Source organism: Rhinoderma darwinii, chromosome 5 (genome assembly GCF_050947455.1).
Source record: "Rhinoderma darwinii isolate aRhiDar2 chromosome 5, aRhiDar2.hap1, whole genome shotgun sequence".
Classification (NCBI taxonomy): domain Eukaryota; kingdom Metazoa; phylum Chordata; class Amphibia; order Anura; family Rhinodermatidae; genus Rhinoderma; species Rhinoderma darwinii.
In genome coordinates this window covers 207,517,230-207,537,324 of record NC_134691.1, presented here as the reverse complement: position 1 = coordinate 207,537,324, position 20,095 = coordinate 207,517,230, and the positions used below count along the sequence as shown (strand labels likewise).

The 20,095-nt window shown below is 42.3% G+C and overlaps 1 protein-coding gene across 1 annotated transcript in view; it reads left to right on the top strand.

Annotated features, from left to right (window-relative positions):
- PDIA4 (protein disulfide isomerase family A member 4) overlaps nt 1-20,095 on the top strand; it is an 80,647-nt gene that overhangs the window by 7,764 nt on the left and 52,788 nt on the right. Inside the window, exons 2-3 of the mRNA XM_075826895.1 lie at nt 11,871-11,988; nt 15,727-15,932. Of these exons, the coding sequence (XP_075683010.1) occupies nt 11,871-11,988; nt 15,727-15,932 (324 nt within the window). The remainder of the gene's footprint in view (nt 1-11,870; nt 11,989-15,726; nt 15,933-20,095) is intronic.

Here is a 20,095-nt window from a genome sequence, read left to right as displayed (position 1 = left end):
TTTGAAAAAATTGGCTGCGTCCACAAGGCCAAAACAGGCTCAGTCCTGAAGGGGTTAAAGAAATCCTAAGTACAGGGTGTAAATTTGTAGCCAAAATTTCTGACCGTTGGCAATCTAGTCTCTCCAAGTGACTTTTTAAAACACAAGCTACAGATAATCCTACCCGTCTTGGTGTAAAAAGCTCATTTAGGTGCGGTAACCCACGTTGCAGCTGGTCTATGAAGGTATAACACAACCGCCTTACAATGAATTGCAGCAGAACAATGTTTGAATATTCATGACATTCAGCACCACACCCGTAGTATGCAGAATACAAGGTGACAAAAGCCTTGAAGAAGCGCATCAGTGAACGTATGATCGCTCAAACGCAACTTGACTGGTGCTTCCAGACATTTCTCTGGATGTACACCAGGGTAACATGGAATAATTACGAGTATTTGTGATTGAAAGGGTCTCAACTTTAAAGAGAATAGAGAAGCCCTAAGGATATTAAATTCGGATAAACGCTTCCTCAAGGGCTTGATGCATATCTATTACTCCTTCACGCACCAGGATGCTTTGCGACCTGCCCACGTGAATTAACGGGGTGCAGCGCTGGTCCTTGTTCCTGCAGCCCGTTAATGTACGTGTTGTACTAACAGAGCACAGAGGCATTCCCCTCAGCCAGGCAACTCTCAGTACTGGCTGCTACTAGCAGCCTTAGTACTGAGGGAAGGCAACTGTACCGGATCACAGCGGTGGTCCCTGCAGATTAACCCCTTAAATGCGGCGGTCAATAGCGACCGCTGCATCTAAAGGGTTACAACAACGTCAGCGCGATGCGATCGCGGGGTGCTGATGGTCTCTATGGCAACCAGAGTCTTAACAAAGGCCTCCGGGGCTGCCAACTACGGAAGGCAATTAGGTCCTGCCAGAGGCAGGACCTAATACGCTGCCTGTCAGTGTGAAACTGACACGTATACCATGCAATACATATGCATTGCAGGGTATTATACCAACGATCGAACAGTTGGACCTTCAAGTCACTAGTGGGGCTAAAAAAAAAGTTAAAAACAAAAAATATAGTTAGTTTCAAGCAATAAAATGTAAACTTGCCCTTATTCAAGTTTTTTATTAGGCAAAAAATAAACTATGCATAATGGGTATTGCCGTATCCGTAACGACCTGAACTATAACCATATAATGTTATATATCTCGCGCTGTGAACGGCGTAAAAAAATTAATAAAAAAATACCAGAATCACAATCTTTTTAGTCACTTCCTCCCAAAAATTTGAATAAATAGGTATCAAAAAGTCGCATGTACCCAAAAAAGTACTTTGTTCCGCAAAAACAAACGCTCACAAAGCTTTCTTGATGGAAAAAATAAAAAAGTTATTGCTCTTCGAATATGGCAACACAAAAAGTAAATGATTTTTTATTTTAAAAAGTGGTTTTATCGTGCAAACACTGTGAAACCTAAAAAAACCTATATACATATGGTATCGCTGTAATTGCATCGACCCTAAGAATTAATTAAATGTAATTTTTATAGTGCCCGGTGAGCGCCGTAAAAAAAACTTTTCTGTTTTTTGGTCACCCCACCTTTCACAAAACAGAATAAAAAGTTATAAAAAAAAAAATTGCATGTACCCCAAGATAGTACCAATAAAAACTACAGCTTGTCCCACAACAAACAAGCCCTTACACAGCTCAGTCACAAAATATAAAGAATATTTGGAATAAAGCAATCTTGAAAAATCAATATTCAATGTGTTCTTAGAGTGCTCAAGGTTTTTCTATGGACAAATTATAATGAAGTTCTGGTTCTCCGAATATGACGACGCAAAATGTGCAGAGCGGTCCAAAACCGGATAAGATCTGGCACCATTTATCAGTTCAACACTGGACATCTGCGAATTATTATTTACCGCATTATTATATCCTCTTATTATGCCCTGATGTACTCCGCACAGATTACATATGCCCCATGTTATAAACTGAAATACCAGTAACACCCCAAACAGAACTACTGCCAAGCAAAATTTGCGCTCCAAAAGCAAAATGGCGCTCCCTCCCTTCTAAACCCTACAGCGTGCCCAAACAGCAGTTTACTTCCAGATATATGGCATCGCCATACCTGGGAGAACTCGCTTAACATTTTATGAGGTATTTGTCTTCAGTGGCACAACCTAGGCACAACGTATTGTGCACTAAAATGGCATATCAGTGGAAAATGTTAATTTTTACTTGGCATCATCCGCTGCGCATAATTTATACTGAAAAAACACCTGTGGGGTCAAAATGCTCACTGTGCCCCTTAAAATGCCTCAAGGGGTGTCGTTTCAAAAATAGCGGTCACTACTTGGCGGTTTATTTTACTATTTGACCTCCGGGCCCTGCAATTGTGGGCCAATGCTCTCAAAATCACCAAAATAGACCTCAAATGCGCATGGTGCTCTTCACTTCTGAGCCTTGTCATATGTCCAGGCAAATGATAGTTTCTAAAATGGCGTCACTTTCATGGGGGCTTCCACTTTACTCTGGTACCTCAGGGGTTTTGCAAATGTGACATGGTGCCCGAGAACCATTTTAGCTAAATTTGAGCTCCAAATGCCAAATAACACACCATAAATATCCATGGAAAAATAAAAGGATGTTCAAAAAATGATGCAATCATAAAGTAGACCTATGGGAAATGTGAACTAGTGCCTATTTTGTGTGGTATTAGGGTATGTTCACACGTCTTAACAAATTACGTCTGAAATTCCGGAGCTGTTTTAAGGCAAAAACAGCTGAATTTCAGACGTTTTTGCATGTTCTCGCGTTTTTCGCGGCGTCCATTACGGACGTAATTGGAGCTGGTTTTCAATGGAGTCAATGAAAAACTGCTCCAATTACGTCCCAAGAAGTGACAGGCACTTCTTTTGAACAGAACATCGTAAGACCCATTGCAATCAATGGGCAGATGTTTGCCGACGTATTGGAGCCGTCTTTTTTCAGGCGTAATTCGAGGCGTAAAACGCGTCCATGTCGTTTGCACATACACTTAGTATCTGTTTTACAAGCAGATATAAATTTAGAAAAATGCTAATTTTTGCACATTTTCTAATTTTTTGGGTATTATTTATCAACCAAATTTTCCCACTAACAAACTACAATGTGTAATGAGAAAATAAAATCGCTTGAATAGGTAAAAGTATTCCAAAGTTATTACCACATAAGGTGACACGTCAGATTTGAAAAAATCTGCTACGTCCGCAAGGCCAAAACAGGCTGTGTACTGAAGGGATTAAGGAATTCTATGTTCAGTCCAGTGATTCAATTACAGATGGAGCCTGTAGAGGGGAAACTGATGAAAAATGCATTAGATCTGTGTTGACGAGTTGTCGTTTTTCATGGCACCATTTATTGCACCATATAATGGATTAGGAAACGGGGGAAAAATGATTTGTGTGGTAACCTAGCAAGGAGACTTTCTTCTCAGCTTGTTACGATTGTAAAGCTCTGCATCCTGACCGCAGATATGAAAACTGCCCATACCCACGCATGTCTTATTTATTTTATTTCATTATAATTTCATCGGTTTCTAAGGGAGTGTATACTGTGGATGTCTCACAGTATATATCTTCACTACACGTGATCCCATGTTAACCATCTGCAGGGAAAGTAAGAAGAAATTACATTGTATATATGAAAAAATAGTGTGTGTGTGTGCGCGAAAGAGGGCGTGCGTGCCGCCCGCTCGCGCTTTCTGTCTCGCTCGCTTTCTGTCTCGCTCGCTTTCTGTCTCGCTCGCTTTCTGTCTCGCTCGCTTTCTGTCTCGCTCGCTTTCTGTCTCGCTCGCTTTCTGTCTCGCTCGCTTTCTGTCTCGCTCGCTTTCTGTCTCGCTCGCTCTCTTTTGCGCTCGCTCTTTCTTTTTCGCTCGCTCTTTTGCTCTCTTTCGCTCGCTCTCTTTTTCGCTCGCTCTCTTTTTCGCTCCTCCTGGGAAAGCTGGATGTGAGTAAAGCAACTGTGGTGTTGTGTTTGGGAGTTGGAGCTCTAGGCTCCGCTCTTTGTAGTTAGGAACTGCATGTTTAGTTAGTGGCCAGACGGCCTAGGATTTACTGAGGCCAGTAGTATCACACTGTGACTGGACTGAAGTCTGTTCTTTCTGTGCCAAAAGTGCCCGTCTACCAAAGGAGACAGCGATCCCGTGGGCTGCCCCCTTACAAAATAAATATATATATATATATATATATATATATATATATATATATATATATATATATTTCTCATACTCAACATTGAAATTACAACATCAAGAAGGAAAAGTATTGGAATTGTATAATGACATGCAAATGATAAAAAAATGGAAATAGAATATTCCAAACGTCTTTATTCAGTATGGAGCGCCACGCACAGAAATGCACGCACTTACATGCCTTGGCATGCTATCAATGCGATTATTAATGCTTGTCAGAGAAATATTATGCGACGCTGAATGCACTTGGGCACACAAATCATCAAGGTTGGCTGCTGGCCGCTCCCTTTGCCATTGCCGATCAATGACGTGCTCGATGGGAGACAAGTCCAGAGATGCTGCAGGCCATGGTGGCACGTTTAGGCCACACAGGCTGCTCACAGTAGCAGGAGCATCATGCGGCCTGGCGTTGTCCTGTTGAAAAATGGCTTCTGGGACACTTTCACTGGACATTGCAATGTCCTGTCAGAATGTGGCGCATGTGCAATGTCCGATGAAAATTATTAGGTTACGTAGCAACGGTAAACTTCAGGCGCTAGTACTTGGACATGTGCAGTAGTGATCAAAAAGTCATATGTACCAATAAAAACTACATCTCGTTTCGTAAACCATGCACGGAAAAATAAAGTTATGGCTCTCAGAATGCGGTGAAACAAATTTATTTTTTTTTAACAAAAACGCTTTTGGTTTTTTTAAAGTCGTAAAATATAAAAAAAAATCTGTATAAATTTTGATATCGCCGTAATCGTATTGAACCACAGAATAAAGTTAAGTTGATGTTTTTATCAAAACTGAGCCCAAAAAAAATATGGGGAATCAGTTTTTTCCAATTTCAGCCCACAAATAATTTTTTTTTCAGATTCCCAGTAAATTATATGGTACTTTAAAGGGAATGTGTCGCTAGAAAAATATTTTTTTTTTTCGTTAAATTGTTAGTATATAAATGATTACACATTGTTCTAATTTTTTCACAAGTCAGGAAATATTATAAATGAGATTCTAATTTATAACCTTTCCATGTGCTGGTCACTAGAGGGAGCAATTCCCAAAATTGCTGCATTGGCATGTGGTAAAGCAACCTCATTGCTTTATGCTGCAAAATTGGAGAAGACACACTCGCTCTAGTGTGCTCAAACAATCCCCCCTCCTTTATCCTGGTTAGTGCCAGGAGAAAGGAGTGGGTTGAATGTTCAAACCTCCTACACTGTGCTGCCATTTTTTGAGCGAATGCACAGTGTAGGAGGATTAGATACAGTGGTAATCAGACAGAATAAAACACACACACACCCACACCTTACCTGCTCCTGCCGCTGTCGCCGCCGCTGCGCCCTCCGCTCCTAGTCCTTACTTCTGAACATATGGACGGAAGCCGCGACTGGTAGTAGTCATCTTAATGTCCGGCCGCGGCTTCCGATCCACATGAAAATTTCGTCGGATGTCGCTCTGCTGAAGACCTTCCTTTTGGACTGTGTGGGAGCGGCGCATGCGCCGTTCCCACACAGACGGCTTACGCTATAGTGAATGGAACGACTCCAGTTCGCATTCTCTATGGGGATATGTGTGCCGTTTTCCATCTCTATATGTCGATTAACGACACATACAGAGATGAAAAAAAATGGCAGCCCCCATAGAGAAGTAAAAGAAAAAAGTACAACACAAAAAAATAAAATGTATTTTAATTACATACTAAAAGCAATAAAATATAAAAATAAATTTTTTCGTGACAACTTCCCTTTAAATGCTACCAATAGAAACTACAACTCCTCCCGCAAAATATAAGCCCTCACTCCACTCTGACGGACAGTGTAGTCGCTGACTTCTCCTGGAGAGGAATTCCCTGCCACAGGTCGGGAATTCCGCTTCAGAAGTGAGTGATGTCACTGTGTCCATATATGGACAGTGTAGTCACTCACTTCTCCTGTACCGGAATCCCCGGCCATAGGGTCAGCGATTCTGCTGCAGAAGTGAGTGACGGCGCTGTGTCCATATATGGACAGTGTAGTCACTCACTTCTCCTGTAGCGGTATCCCCGACCATAGGGTCGGGGATTGCGCTGCAGAAGTGAGTGACGTTGCGGTCTCCATATATGGACAGTGTAGTCACTCACTTCTCCTGTAATGGAATCCCCGGCCATAGGGTCGGCGATTCCGCTGCAGAAGTGAGTGACGTCGCGGTGTCCATATATGGACAGTGTAGTCACTCACTTCTCCTGTATTACCTCTTGTGAAAATGAAAAATTTTGGGTATGCAAATTTAAATTTTCACGTCCCAGTATTAATCATTTCTACGTAACACCTGTAGGGTCAAAACGATCACTATACCCTTTGATAAATTGCTTGAGGGGTATAGTTTCCAAAATAGTCAATATTTTGAGGTTTCCATTGTACTTGTACTTTAGGGGCTCAACGAATGCACATGGCACCTGAAAACTATTCCAGCAAAATCCGTGCTCCAAAATCCAAATGGTGCTCCTTCCCTTCTAAGCCCTGCCGTGTGTCCAAATAGCAGTTTATTACCACATATGAGGTATTCCCGTAATCGGGAGAAGTTGCTTTACAAAGTTTGGGGTTCTTTTTTTCCTTTTATTCCTAGTAAAAATAAAAATTTTTTTTTTTTTTTTTTTTTAGAAAAAAAGGTGGATTTTCAATTTTACAGACCATTTCTAATAAATTTAGCCAAAAACCTGTGGGGTTAAAATGCTAACTATACCCCTCAATAAATTCCCTGATGGGGTGTAGTTTCCAAAATGGGGTAACTTTTGGTGGCTTTCCACTGTTTTGGCACCACAAGACCGCTTCAAACCTGACATGGTGCCTAAAATATATTCTAAAAAAAAGGAGGCCCCAAAATCCTCTGGGTGCTCCTTTTGCTTCTGAGGTCCGTGATTCATCCAAGAAGACACAAGGGCCACATGTGGGATATTTCTAAAAACTGTAGAATCGGGGTAATAAATATGGAGTTGCAATTCTTTGCTAAAGCCTTCTGTGGTACAAAATGTTTTTATTACAAATGAATTTTGGCAAAAAACAAATAAGATTGGTAAATTTCACATCTATTTGGCTTTAATTCCTGTGAAACGCCTAAGGCCTCATGCACACTTCCGCTTTTTCCTTTAGGGTGCTATCCGTTTTTGTCACTGATAGCACCCTGAACCTATTCATTTCAATGGGGCCGTGCACACCTCAGTTTTTTTTTTTGACGGTCCGTTGCTCCTTTCCGATCCAAAGTAGAGCATGTCCTAATTTGGTCCGGGATTCCGTGACCGTGAGGCCCATGCAAGTCAATGGGGCCGTCAAAAAAACTGAAGGCACACGGAAGGCATCCGTGTGCCGTCCGTGTGTGACGGAGCCATTGCCTAGCAACCGCCGGCCGGGCAGAAAAACATTCGAAAAATATTACACTAATCGGCAGCTGCTGATTAAAAATAAAATAAAAAGCCTTTCATACGTACCCGGTCATTGTCTTGGTGACGAGTCCCTCTTCTTCCTCCAGTCCGACCTTCTTTTGTGACGCGGCAGCCTGTGACTGGCGGCCGCGGCAGCCTGTGACTGGCGGCCGCGGCAGCCTGTGACTGGCGGCCGCGGCGACATGGATTGAACGTTATCGCTGGAGGCCGGACAGGAGGAATGTAAGTATGAACTTTATATATTTTTTTTTATTACATTCAAATTTTATTTTCCGCGCGCCGAGCATGGTAATGTCACCCTGGACAGTACCATGCTCGGCAAACGGAAGCACGGAGTGCACACGGAAACCACACGGGTTCACGGACCCGTCAAAAGCGGCCGTGAAAATGGTGACGTAAGTGTGCACGAGGCCTAAAGGGTTAAGAAACTTTTTGAATGCTGTTTTGAATACTTTGAGGGGTGCATTTTGATTTTATGGGGACTTTCTAATAAATAAATATATATATGGCCCTCAAAGCCACTTTAAATCTGAACTAGCCCTGTAAAAATCGCCTTTTGAAATTTTCTTAAATGTGAGAGATTGCTGCTAAACTTATAAGCCTTGTAAGGTCCTAGAAAAAAGGAGGTTCAAAAAACAATGCAAACATAAAGTAGACATGGGGGATGTTAACTAGTAACTATTTTGTGTGGTATTACTATCTGTCTTACAAGCAAATACATTTTAAATTAAGAAAAATGCACATTTTTAAACATTTTCTGAATTTTGGGGTTTTTCACAAATATATACTGAATTTATCGACCAATTTTTTTTTTACTAACATAAAGTACAATATGTCACGAGAAAACAATCTCCAAAGAGATTAGAGGTGAACTCCAAGGTCAAAGTACATCATTGTGAGATCGCACCATCCGTCGCTGTCTTTGCCAAAGTGGACTTAATGGAGGAGGAAACCACTGTTTGAAAGCAAATCATAAAAAAGCGAAACTGGAGTTTGCCAAAATGCATATCGACGAGACACTAAGATTGTGAGAATGTCCTTTGGACAGATGAGACAAAACTGGAGCTTTTTGGCAAGTCACATCAGCTCTCAGTTCACAGACGCAAAAATGAAGCCTACAAAAAAAAAGAACATTGTACCTACTGTGAAACATGGAGGCTCGGTTATGTTTTAGGGCTGCTTTGCTGCATCTGGCACTTGGTGTCTTGAATCTGGCACAGAATGTCTGGGAAAACTCTTCCAGTCAATTTTGCCTGACCTTCGCAACCCACATAGGTATACCTGGGGGATGCTTATCTAACCACCTAAGAGGGTAATTATATTAGGTGGTTAGATAAGCATCCCCAGATATACCTATGTACTGCAGCTCTGCTCCTGTTCAAGTGAGTAGGATTAGAGCTGCAGTGTTGCATCACGGCCGCTATACAGTGATCGGTGCCATCTGCTTCCTGCACCAACCACTGCAAAACTTCCGGTTCCAGAAGAGGTGATCGGTGCGGGGCCCAGGTGTCTGACCCCCACCCATCATATACTAATGATCTATCCTGTGTATAGGTAATCGGTATTAAAAAAAACTTTATGTAACTGTATTTAACTTTTTATTTTACTAGTCCCCCTATGAACTTTAAGCAGTGATCGTTGGATTGCTTGCATGATATACTGCAATACTAATGTGTTGCACCACCCTGTTTCTGAGAGAGACTTCTGTCTAGGGCAAAGTCCAAATAGAGCAGAAAGGAGCTGCACAGCAAGAGGTAATGGGTGCTGTTCCTCTGTTCCATGGATCTCATCAGACAGAGCCAAATAAAGTTCCCCAGGAGTCACCCGAAGGAAAGGAGGCAGCACACCAGCCTGGATTCAAAGGTGTTTATTCACCCAGTCTATAAGTGGCAACGTTTCACCTTCTCGCTTGAGAATGCCTTCATCGAGAAGGTGAAACGTTGCCACTTATACACTGGATGAATAAACCCCTTTGAATCCTTGCTGGTGTGCAGCCTCTCCTTCCCTTTGTGTGACTCCTGGGGAACTTTATTTGGCTCTGTCTAGGGCAAATATGTACTATAGAAAAGAAGGTATAGTCATTAGTGTTGGAAGGTAAAGAGTACAATACATCGATCAAGCCAAGGTTAGATAACGAGGAGCTCTGGGGTTCTGTATGAGACTGCTCACTAATTTAGTTTTGAATTCATTAAATTCAAGTAAAGTCCCCTCCTATGAATAGCAAACCTGAATATGAGGCAAGTTTTTGAAGTACATCTGTAAGCCATATGGCAGTCCGGGAGTTAGAAGCAATAGATTACATTTAGTAATTAAAGTGTTAGTGCCTTTTATAAACCAATATCTCCCTTTGGAGTCCACTATAGAATGCACTAACAAAAAAGGGGACCATTTTTATGAAACCCTATGCTAATCGCTCTGGATGCTGAAGACGAGCCATTTGTTATAGATGGCGTGTTGCAAATTAGGGATGTGGCCCACTCGAAAGTGGATCTCCTGTAATAACAGAACTTCAGACTTGGCCTTGGACAGTGGAGAAAAAATTTGACTGGGTTGGTCGGAGACCAACACTTAATGTGAAAAAGTGGCATTATTAATTCACATTAGCCATAGTACGACATGTATAGAGCAGCTGATAAGCGAGACTGTAATGAGTACCTTAATAAACACAGCAATAAGAAAAGCAAAACCACACTCGAAGAGCATTGGAAAGCAACATGTCAATTTACTAAAAATAAATTTGCGTCCTAGAAAGGACAGAAAATTGAATGACCCAAAGTAGAGGCGACAAAGGAAATAGCCCTGATCAGAGATGCTACTAGAAACCATGAAAGCTTGTATCTTAGTCTGAACCGGCAAAAATATACTTAGGCGCAGTTTTTTTTAAATCAACTGGGAAGTGATGAGAAATGTGGTGGGATTTGTCTGAATACAAGAGCAGAGTCTCAAGTGATGTGATCTTCTCGTCTTAGGGGATTTCATCTTGGTCACAGTCGACCAAAAGTCCTGTGTAGGTAGGTGAGGAAGGTAATCTTCAGCCAGGGGCATCCAAGTGGGTATGTCCATGGGGTCCTTTTAGAGTTCGATCTAGGCTGATCAAAGGTCCTCAGGCAATTTAATGACTGTTTTTGCCAGGATGAATAATTGTGAAACCAAAGGGATAAAGCCAGCGATAAGGGATTTTGCTCACATGGTGCATGCCAGCGGCTTCAGGGTTCTGCATTTCTGCAGTGTGGATAGCGCCAAGTCCTGAAACATCTGTAGAGCCAAACCTTCAAAAGTAAGGTCTCCCTTCTCACGGGCCAGCTTACAAATGATGTCCTTAGGAGGCTCATTTTGTGCTGGTTTAGATTTAAGGGCCATATGAGCCCACTCATTAACAAGTGTAGCTGCTCTTTCAATGCTCAGTATAAGCACAATGATTTGGGAGAGAGTTGTCAGCAGAATTTCCTGGGAATAGGCTTCAGATAACCCCCTTATATGGACGTTGTTGCGTCTGCTTTTGTTTTCCTGGTCCTCCAGGAGGAGCAGTGTCTGGTTAATCGGAGCACGCTGCAGTAGGACATTGTCCTTTAAAGCTGAATTGCAGGCAGTGGATAACTGTTGGGCCTGTTCCAAGGCCTCCACTCTGCCACCCACATGGCGAATATCTGATTTATTGTCCGCCAGTTCGGCGGCTGTGGGGGCTAGAGCCTGTGCCAGGGCTTATTTCAAGAAGCCATCTGAAATAGATAGGGAATCATCGGAGGGATGCTTGGCAGCGTGAGTCTTGGCCGCCATCTTGGACATTCTGGCTGGAGAGGCAGGCGGATGCTTTTTAAAACATTTACTTATAGTTTGGTTCGGGAGGCTTTGGTAGAAGAGGAAGGTTCCCAGGGCCTTTCTTTAGCTGTAAGCTTTTCCATCTCTCGCAGGTTCTGGTAATATCAGGGTTTCTAGTGCTCGGCAGCGAGAGAGCAAGTATCACACGTCTGCCTTGTAGTGTTCTGGCTCATTTTCTTCTTTACCTAACAATATCATCTTGCCTCTCACCTCTTTCCGCCCTTTTTATTTTCTGACTTGCCCCCACCCTCAGCCCTATTATAAAAACTCCACAATCTCTGCCATAATTCTCACCCTTAGCATAGCTGATCCCACCGCATTCAGGTACAACTAATATACAATTTGTTTCCCCTAAACAAAAAAAATGCTAAATATACAAAATAAGTTCTGGGTAATAAACAGAAACTTTTATGTACTGTTCCAGAAACACCACTTGAAGAAACAGAAGTTGAAGAAACTGCAGTCCTTGTGTTAAACGATGAAAATTTTGATACTTTAATTGCAGATGAAGACACTGTCCTTGTAGAATTTTATGCACCATGGTAAGGAATTGCAGACTGTGACTACTAGGACAAACCGTATAGATTCTATGCAATTTCTGCAGCGGTTATGCCCAAAATAAGAACTAATCAGTAGAGCAGGGGTGGGGAACCTTTTTTTTTTTTTTTTTTTTTTTTTTTTTTTTTTTTTTTTTTTTTCTTCCCCCTGCAAAGGGCCATTTGGGTATTTATAACATCATTCGTGGGCCATACAAAATTATCCACTTAAAAATGAGCCTGCTATATTTGGCCAAACGTTTAACTCGCCCCTAATGTGATACACTGAAACTGCTTCTCTTTGGTGAGGCGTTTGATGTTAGGGTGTGTTCACATCACCGTTCGTTTCCGCTGAGGGGTTCCATCGGAGGTTTCTGTCGGGGTTAACCCCGTAGTGGAAAGTCAAATGGAAGCCTTCGCTTCCGTTTCCCTCAAAATTGAACTCAATGGTGACGGAAACCTAGCTAATGGTTTCCGTCACAGGTTTCCGCTTGACTTTGCGCTGAGGGGTTAACCCGACATGAACCTCCGACGGAACCCATTAGCCGAAACGAACGCTGATGTGAACAGTCCCATAGCTGGTATTGATAATGTTGCTACTGCGACGGTCAGTTTGGAGCGGAGTCTACTCTTTACAATGGTAAGTTTTGAAAAGAACTCCTTGCAGCAGTAAGTTGTTCCGACTTACTCAAAGGCATTTTCCCATCAGGGGCATTTATGACATCCAATGGATGTCATAAATGTTAGATGCGGGTCCCAACCACTGGGACCCGCACCGATCTAGAGAATGGGGCCCCCTAAACCCTATTCTACCACTTGGTGTTCCGGCTGATTTCCGAGCAAGAAAATGTAGTTCGCTGAGCTACGCTGTTTGCATAACTCCCATAGTAGTGAATGGCCGTTACAGAAGCGGCAGAGCATTCAGGCTACACTGTTTCCGTAACTACCATTCGGTTCTATGGGACTTAAGGAAACAGCGTAGCTCACCGAGCAACGCTGTTTCCTTCTTCATGGTCGGAAATCACAAGCTTCAGCCAAAACACGAGGTAGAAAGGGGTTTAGGGGGCCCCGTTCTAGCGATAGATCTGGGACCCACACCTATCTGACATTTGACATGTCCTGTGGATATATCAAATGTTCTTGATGGGAAGACACCTTTAAAGAGGCTCTGTCACCACATTATAAGTGCCCTATCTCCTATATAAGGAGATTGGCGCTATAATGTAGGTGACAGTAGTGCTTTTTATTTAGAAAAACAATCAATTTTAAACCACTTCGAGCGATTTTTAGCTTTATGCTAATGAGTTTCTTAATGCCGAAGTGGGCGTGTTTTACTTTAGACCAAGTGGGCGTTGTACAGAGTATTGTATGACGATGACCAATCAGCGTCATGCACTTCTCTCGCGATATAGTTATATCGCTATGTGCAGCTACATACACAAACACTAACATTACTGTAGTGTCTTGATACATCACTACCAGCCTGGACGTGATGTTTATTCAGAATTCTGACACTTCTGAATCTTTTCTGTGAGATTCCAGCAAGGCAAGCGTAATCTCGTTTGAAATGACAGGTTACATCGTAATCTCGCGAGATTACGTTTACCTTACTGTAAATCTCAGAGACTCTACAGACATGTCAGGATTCTGAATAAACATCACATCCAGGCTGGTAGTGATGTATATTCATTATCAGGACACTGCAGTAATGTTTGTGTATGTAGCTGCACATAGCGATATAACTATATCGCTAGTGCAGTGTAAATGAATGGAGAGAAGTGCATGACGCTGATTGGTCAGCGTAATACACTCCTCTGTACAACGGCCACTTGCTCTGAAGTACAAACACGCCCACTTGGGCATTAAGAAACTCCTTAGCATAAAGCTAAAAATCGCTCATAAAGTGGTTTCAAATAGATCGTTTTTCTAAATAAAAAGCATTACGGTCCCCTACATGACAGCGCCGATCTCCTCCTTATATAGGAGATAGGGCACTTATAATGTGGTGACAGCCTCTTTAAGTCACCTAACCTCACTTGATGCGTTTAGGACAGGTTCTATGTCTACTCTACAGGCTAAATTTCTGCGTTTTTAGGCCTCCGCTAAGTTTCTAAATTGTAGGTCAGGAGCAAGGCAGATGGAGCCAAGTACTGTCATTCACTACTAGTTAATGAGGATGCGGCGGTCTGAGTGAGGAGGTCGGTGCGTGCCGGCTCAGGAGTGATCCGGTCACCTGACCTCACGTCAGGAGACTCAGGACAGGTGACTGGACTGGTCCACTCCAGGGCCGGCACGCACCGGCCTCCCTCAGACCACCGTCATACTTGGCTAAGTGAGTCAGAGTGAGGTCGGTGCGTGCTGTGACGGGAGTGGACCAGTCCCTGACCTCACGTCACTAACATGAGGTCAGGTGACTGGACTGTGCCAGCCCAGGAGTGGACCGGCACAGTCACCATGAGGTCAGGTGACTCAGGTCAGGTGCACTCTCAGGCCAGCATGTACTCAGGTCGTCACTCAGACCGCCGTCGCCATACTTGGCTCCGTCCGCCCTCCTTCTGCACCTAAATGTGAGTGAGGGCGGACAGAGCAAGGTAGCAAATCACGCGGCAAATCGCCCCCCCCCCCCTACAAGCCAGGAAAAGGTGTCTTCAAATTGTTAAGCAGTGTCCGGCTGCCATTTTGGGTGTGATTCTGCAGCTGGCAGAAGCTATAGGACACTCCAAAAGGCTAAGGGTATGTTCACACTCTTACTAAACAAAGGGAAAACCGCTCCTGATTTTCAGCCATTTTTTAATCAAACTTGCGTTTTTGGCTGCGTTTTTTACGGCTATTTTTTGGAGCTGTTTTTCTATATAGTCAATGGAAAAAATGCTCCAAAAAACGTCCCAAGAAGTGATATGCACTTCTTTTTGGCGGGCGTCTTTTTACGTGCCGTTTTTGGAAAACTGCCTCGTAAAAAATGCACCGTTGGAAGAGCATGCCGTATTTCCCATTGAAACCAATGGCCAGATGTTTGTAGGCGTTCTGTTTACAATTTTTCAGCCGTTTTTCGGGACTTTTATGGCCGGGGGCGCCGTCGGGGGTCTGTGAGAGAGAGGGACAGACAGAGCAGTGCAGCCGGTCTTCATAATGGCGCCTGCTATCTCCCTACAAACCAGCTTCTCTGCTGTGTGACTCTGACCTTCGTCTGCGCAGTACAGAGCCAGATAGCAGAAGCAATGAACGGCTGCCGTTCATGGAGTCCTATGCATTGTGCTGCCGTATTACATCTCTGTATGTGTCGTTAATCGACACATACAGAGATGAAAAAAAACGGCAGCCCCCATAGAGAAGTAAAAGTATGAATACATTAAAAATAGAAAGTGACAACACAAATAAATGTACAATTTTTGTTTACATTCTATTAAAAGCAATATAATAATTAAAAAAAAAAAAAAGATCATGACACCTTCCCTTTAAGGATTGTTTTGCTACTGGGAATAAAAGAAAGAAAAAAAAAACTTGCTTAATATTTTGACCGAACAGTAATCAATTTTTTTTTTCTTTTTGCAACTCTACAACTTTTTAATATATTTGTTTCTCTCTCTCTTTTTTTTTTTTTTTTTTTTTTTTTAAATATTTTGCCCTTTTTTATTCATTTCAATTTTGTTTTCCTAAAATTATCAGTCCTTCAGTTTAGTGATTTGTACATTACAAAATGCATTTTTTCTTTTGGGACTCTCATCCTTTTATGTTATGTATTAGGTGTGGGCACTGCAAGCAGTTTGCTCCGGAGTATGAAAAAATTGCAGAAACATTAAAGAAAAATGATCCCCCTATACCTGTTGCTAAAGTAGATGCTACAGAAGCTACAAAGGTTGCTGAAAAATATGACATTAGTGGCTATCCGACAATCAAGATCTTCAAGAAAGGCCAACCTGTTGATTATGATGGTTCACGAACAGAAAAAGGTAAGCGAATTATACCAGGTTTATGCAGGACTGTGCAAAAAGTTTAGTATAGATGCAGAGTCCTAGAAAATTCTATAACCGATGAAAAAAAAAAATAGCCTGTTTTTTGTGCGTACAAGGCTTCAAGGGGTGTTACATTTATGGGGTCCAACATTTATGGCATATCCTCAGGATGCTATTGTTACAGGTGAATTTTCAGTTAAGCATTTGTGTGTTTACATGGGTAATAACACTATTTCTGACCACAATATCCTGCATTTTCAGCAGTTTCCCCGCTCTGCAAAAGGGTCTTTTCCCAGGTCAGTCATATTACATGTTGTTTTTCCGCAATTTTCACCCAAAAAAATAATAATTAGAATATCATCAAAAAGTTTATTTATTTCAGTAACTCAATTCAAAAAGTGAAGCTCATATATTATATAGATTCATTACGCACAGAGTGATCCATTTCCAGCAATTTTTTCTTTTTAATGTTGATGATTATAGCTAACAGTTAATGAAAACCCAAAATTGTCTCAAAAAATTAGAATATTAAATAAGCACAATTTCAATAATGATTTTTAATACCGAATTGTAGGCCTACTGAAAATGATGTACAGTATATGCACTTAATACTTGGTCGGGGCTCCTTCTGCATGAATTACTGCATCAATGCAGCATGGAGGCGATCAGCCTGTGGCACTGCTGAGGTGTTATGGAAGCACAGGCTACTTTCATGGTGGCCTTCATCTCGTCTGCATTGTTGGGTCTGGTGTCCTCTTCCTCTTGACAATACCCCATAGATTCTCTATGGGGTTTAGGTCGAGCAAGTTTGCTGGCCAATCAAGCACAGTGATACTGTGGTTATTAAACCAGGTATTCATACATTTGGCAGTGTGGGCAGATGCCAAGTCCTGCTGGAAAATGAAATCAGCCTCTCCATAAAGCTTGTCAGCAGAGGGAAGCATGAAGTGCTCTAAAATTTCCTGGTAGACGGCTGCGTTGACTCTGGACTTGATAAAACGCAGTGGACCAACACCAGCAGATGACATGGCTCCTCAAGCCATCACTGACGCTGGAAACTTCACACTGAACCGCAATCAACTTGGATTGATGCCTCTCCTCTCCACTCTTCCTCCAGACTCTGGGACCTTGATTTCCAAATAAAATACCAAATTTACTTTAATCTGAAAACAAGACTTTGGAGCACTGAGCAACAGACCAATCCTTTTTCTTCTTAACCCAGGTAAGACGCTTCTGACGTTGTCTCAAGGAATGCGACGGTTGTAGCCCATGTCCTGGATATGTCTGTGTGTGGTGGCTCTTGAAGCACTGACTCCATCCGCAGTCCACTCCTTGTGAATCTCCCCCAGATTCTTGAATGGCCCTTTCTTGACAATCCTTTCAAGGCTGCGGTTATCCCTGTTGCTTGTGCACCTTTTTCTACCACACTTTATCCTTCCTCTCAGCTTTCCATTAATATGCTTGGATACAGCACTCTGAACAGCCAGCTTCTTTAGCAATGTCCTTTTGTGGCTTACCTTCCTTGTGCTGGGTGTCAGTGACTTCTTCTGTACAACTGTCAAGTCAGCAGTCTTCCCCATGATTGTGAAGCCTACTGAACCAGACTGTTGGACAATTTGAAGGCTTAGGAAACCTTTGCAGGTGTTTTGTGTTGATTAGCTGATTAGAGTGTGATACCATGAGTCTACAATCTTCAACTTTTACCTAATATTCTAATTTTCTGAGAGACTAAATTTTTGGGTTTTCATTAATTGTTACCATAATCATCAACCTTGGAAGAAAAAAATGCTGGAAATAGATCACGCTGTGTGTAATGAATCTCTGAGTTTTCCACTTTTTGAATTGAATTACTGAAATAAATTAAAATTTTGATGATCTTCTAATTCATTGGGAAGGACTAGTGTATGTCTATACATATCGGATTGAGATCTGGGGAATTTAGAGGCCAAGTCAACACCTTTTTAACTCTGTCATGTTCCATAACCCTTTCGTGACTAAGGGTCATTGATACCCCTGTGTCCAGGTCAAATTTTCCATTTCCGATATGCACTTCTTTAAATGATATCTTTGCAACCGCTTTGACTATCAACTATTTTTACGTTGTTTTTTTACAAGACTTATGAGGCTTTCATCTTCTAGACAAATCACAAAAAATGTATATAATATATATATATATAAATGTTAACCGCACAGTCAGTTCATAAAGATGGGGGTGCAAGCCCGCCAGGGACACGACCAAAGTCACCCAAAATATATATTCCAAGAATCAGGCAGCACTCCAGAGATGTAGCAAAAATATGCTTTATTCCATCAGTCAAAACAGCAAGGTTTCAGCTCCACCATACAGGAGCCTTCCTCATCTATGGAGTGCTGCCTGATTGTGTGTATGTATGTGTATATATATTATATATATATATATATATATATATATATATATATATGTGTCACCCTGGATCGCTGAGAGCGGATAAGAGGGCTATAAGGCTATATTCACAACGTGAAAAAAAGGGCAGTTAACAACGGATCAACTGTCAGTTTTTCATGGCTGTTTTGCATCATCATTGTGTCTCAAAATTTGAATCCGTTTCCCGACAGTCTTAACATTTTTCACCGACATTTGCCATCCATTTTTCATGGAGATTAAAAAAACAAAACAAAAACGGATGAATTGTTTTCATTGGGGTCTTTTTTTTTTTTTTTTGTCGCAGCCACCTGAAAACACAGTACCCACTTAGATAGTGACGCAATACCATAGGTAGTGGCCATATAATGTCACAGTGCTCATGTAAATAGAGCCGCTCCCCCTGCAGATAGCGCCACCCCCCCTGTAGATGGTGCCACTCCCAGCGTCGGCAGTGCTGTGGCCGGGGATTCCGCTCCAGGAGTGGCCCCTGACTTCACTGTCCATATATGGATAGTGACGCCAGGGGCTTCTCCAGTAGTGGAATCCCCGGCACAGGGAGATCGGACACCGGGGATTCCGCTCCTAGAGAGAGCCGCTGACGTCATTGTTCTTATATGGATAGTGACGCCAGGGGCTTCTCCAGTAGCGGAATTCCCAGTCAGTGTGTCGGCCGGGGATTCCGCTCCTAGAGAGAGCCCCTGATGGTGGACAGTGACATCAGGGGCTCTCTAGAAGCGGAGTCCCCAGCACAGAGCGATCTGACACTGGGGATTCCGCTCCTAGTGGGAATTTAGGTGGTGCTATCTACAGGAGGGGGGGGCACTATTTACAGCGGGGATGAAGCAACATTGGGGGCTCCCTCTAGGAGGGGAAGCCACATCCAGAGAGCTGTCTGGGGATTCCGCTCCTAGAGGGAGCTTAGGTAGCGCTATCTACAGGGGGTTGTGTGTGGCGCTATTTACAGTGGGGGATGTGGACCTGAGTGCAGCGCTGCACTGATAAAACCCCTTCAAGGCTGTCAACGTTTATACATGTGGCATCGGCAGTTGGAACGTATATAGCCGTATGGCAGTCGTGAAGGAGTTAAACCATTCCTAAACCATTTTTGCAGTGTGCTGAAGGATGCCACTGCCATTTGGGAATATTGTTACCATGAAGGGGTGTACTTGGTCTGCAACAATGTTTAAACACCCAAGAAGAGTAGGAATAACTACTAAACACTGTATATACAAAATTTAATTTTTAGGTAGTATAAACCAATACATTACATACTTTTAAAATGTCCAGGGAGAGATTCTGATGGCGCCCAATGGCAAAAGAAGACCCGAAGATACAGAAACCTGACAGAGGGTCAAACTACATAATACATACATGTATGGAATAACTCCCCAGACAATACCAGTTATAATGTATTATGTATGAGAATACAACCTTATGAAAAATATTCAATAGGTGTCCATAAATGCAATATCAATAGAAGAAAATCCAAGAGGTCACACTGACCAATAACAAATATCAACAGCACTGTAGCAAAATGCTGCTATAACAAAATTACGCCTAGAGGATACATAAAAATAGCTCTAACCAATAATGGGGGGGTTAGACTGATAAACTAGCCCTAGATAAATACTCTCAGGACAGATGACACTACAGGATAGAAAAAAAATTATACAGTTCTATATATAAAACGCCATATAAAGTATGCGCAGAAAAAGGGGGAAACAGTGGCCATAGCGAAAGATCCTGTCCGAAACAC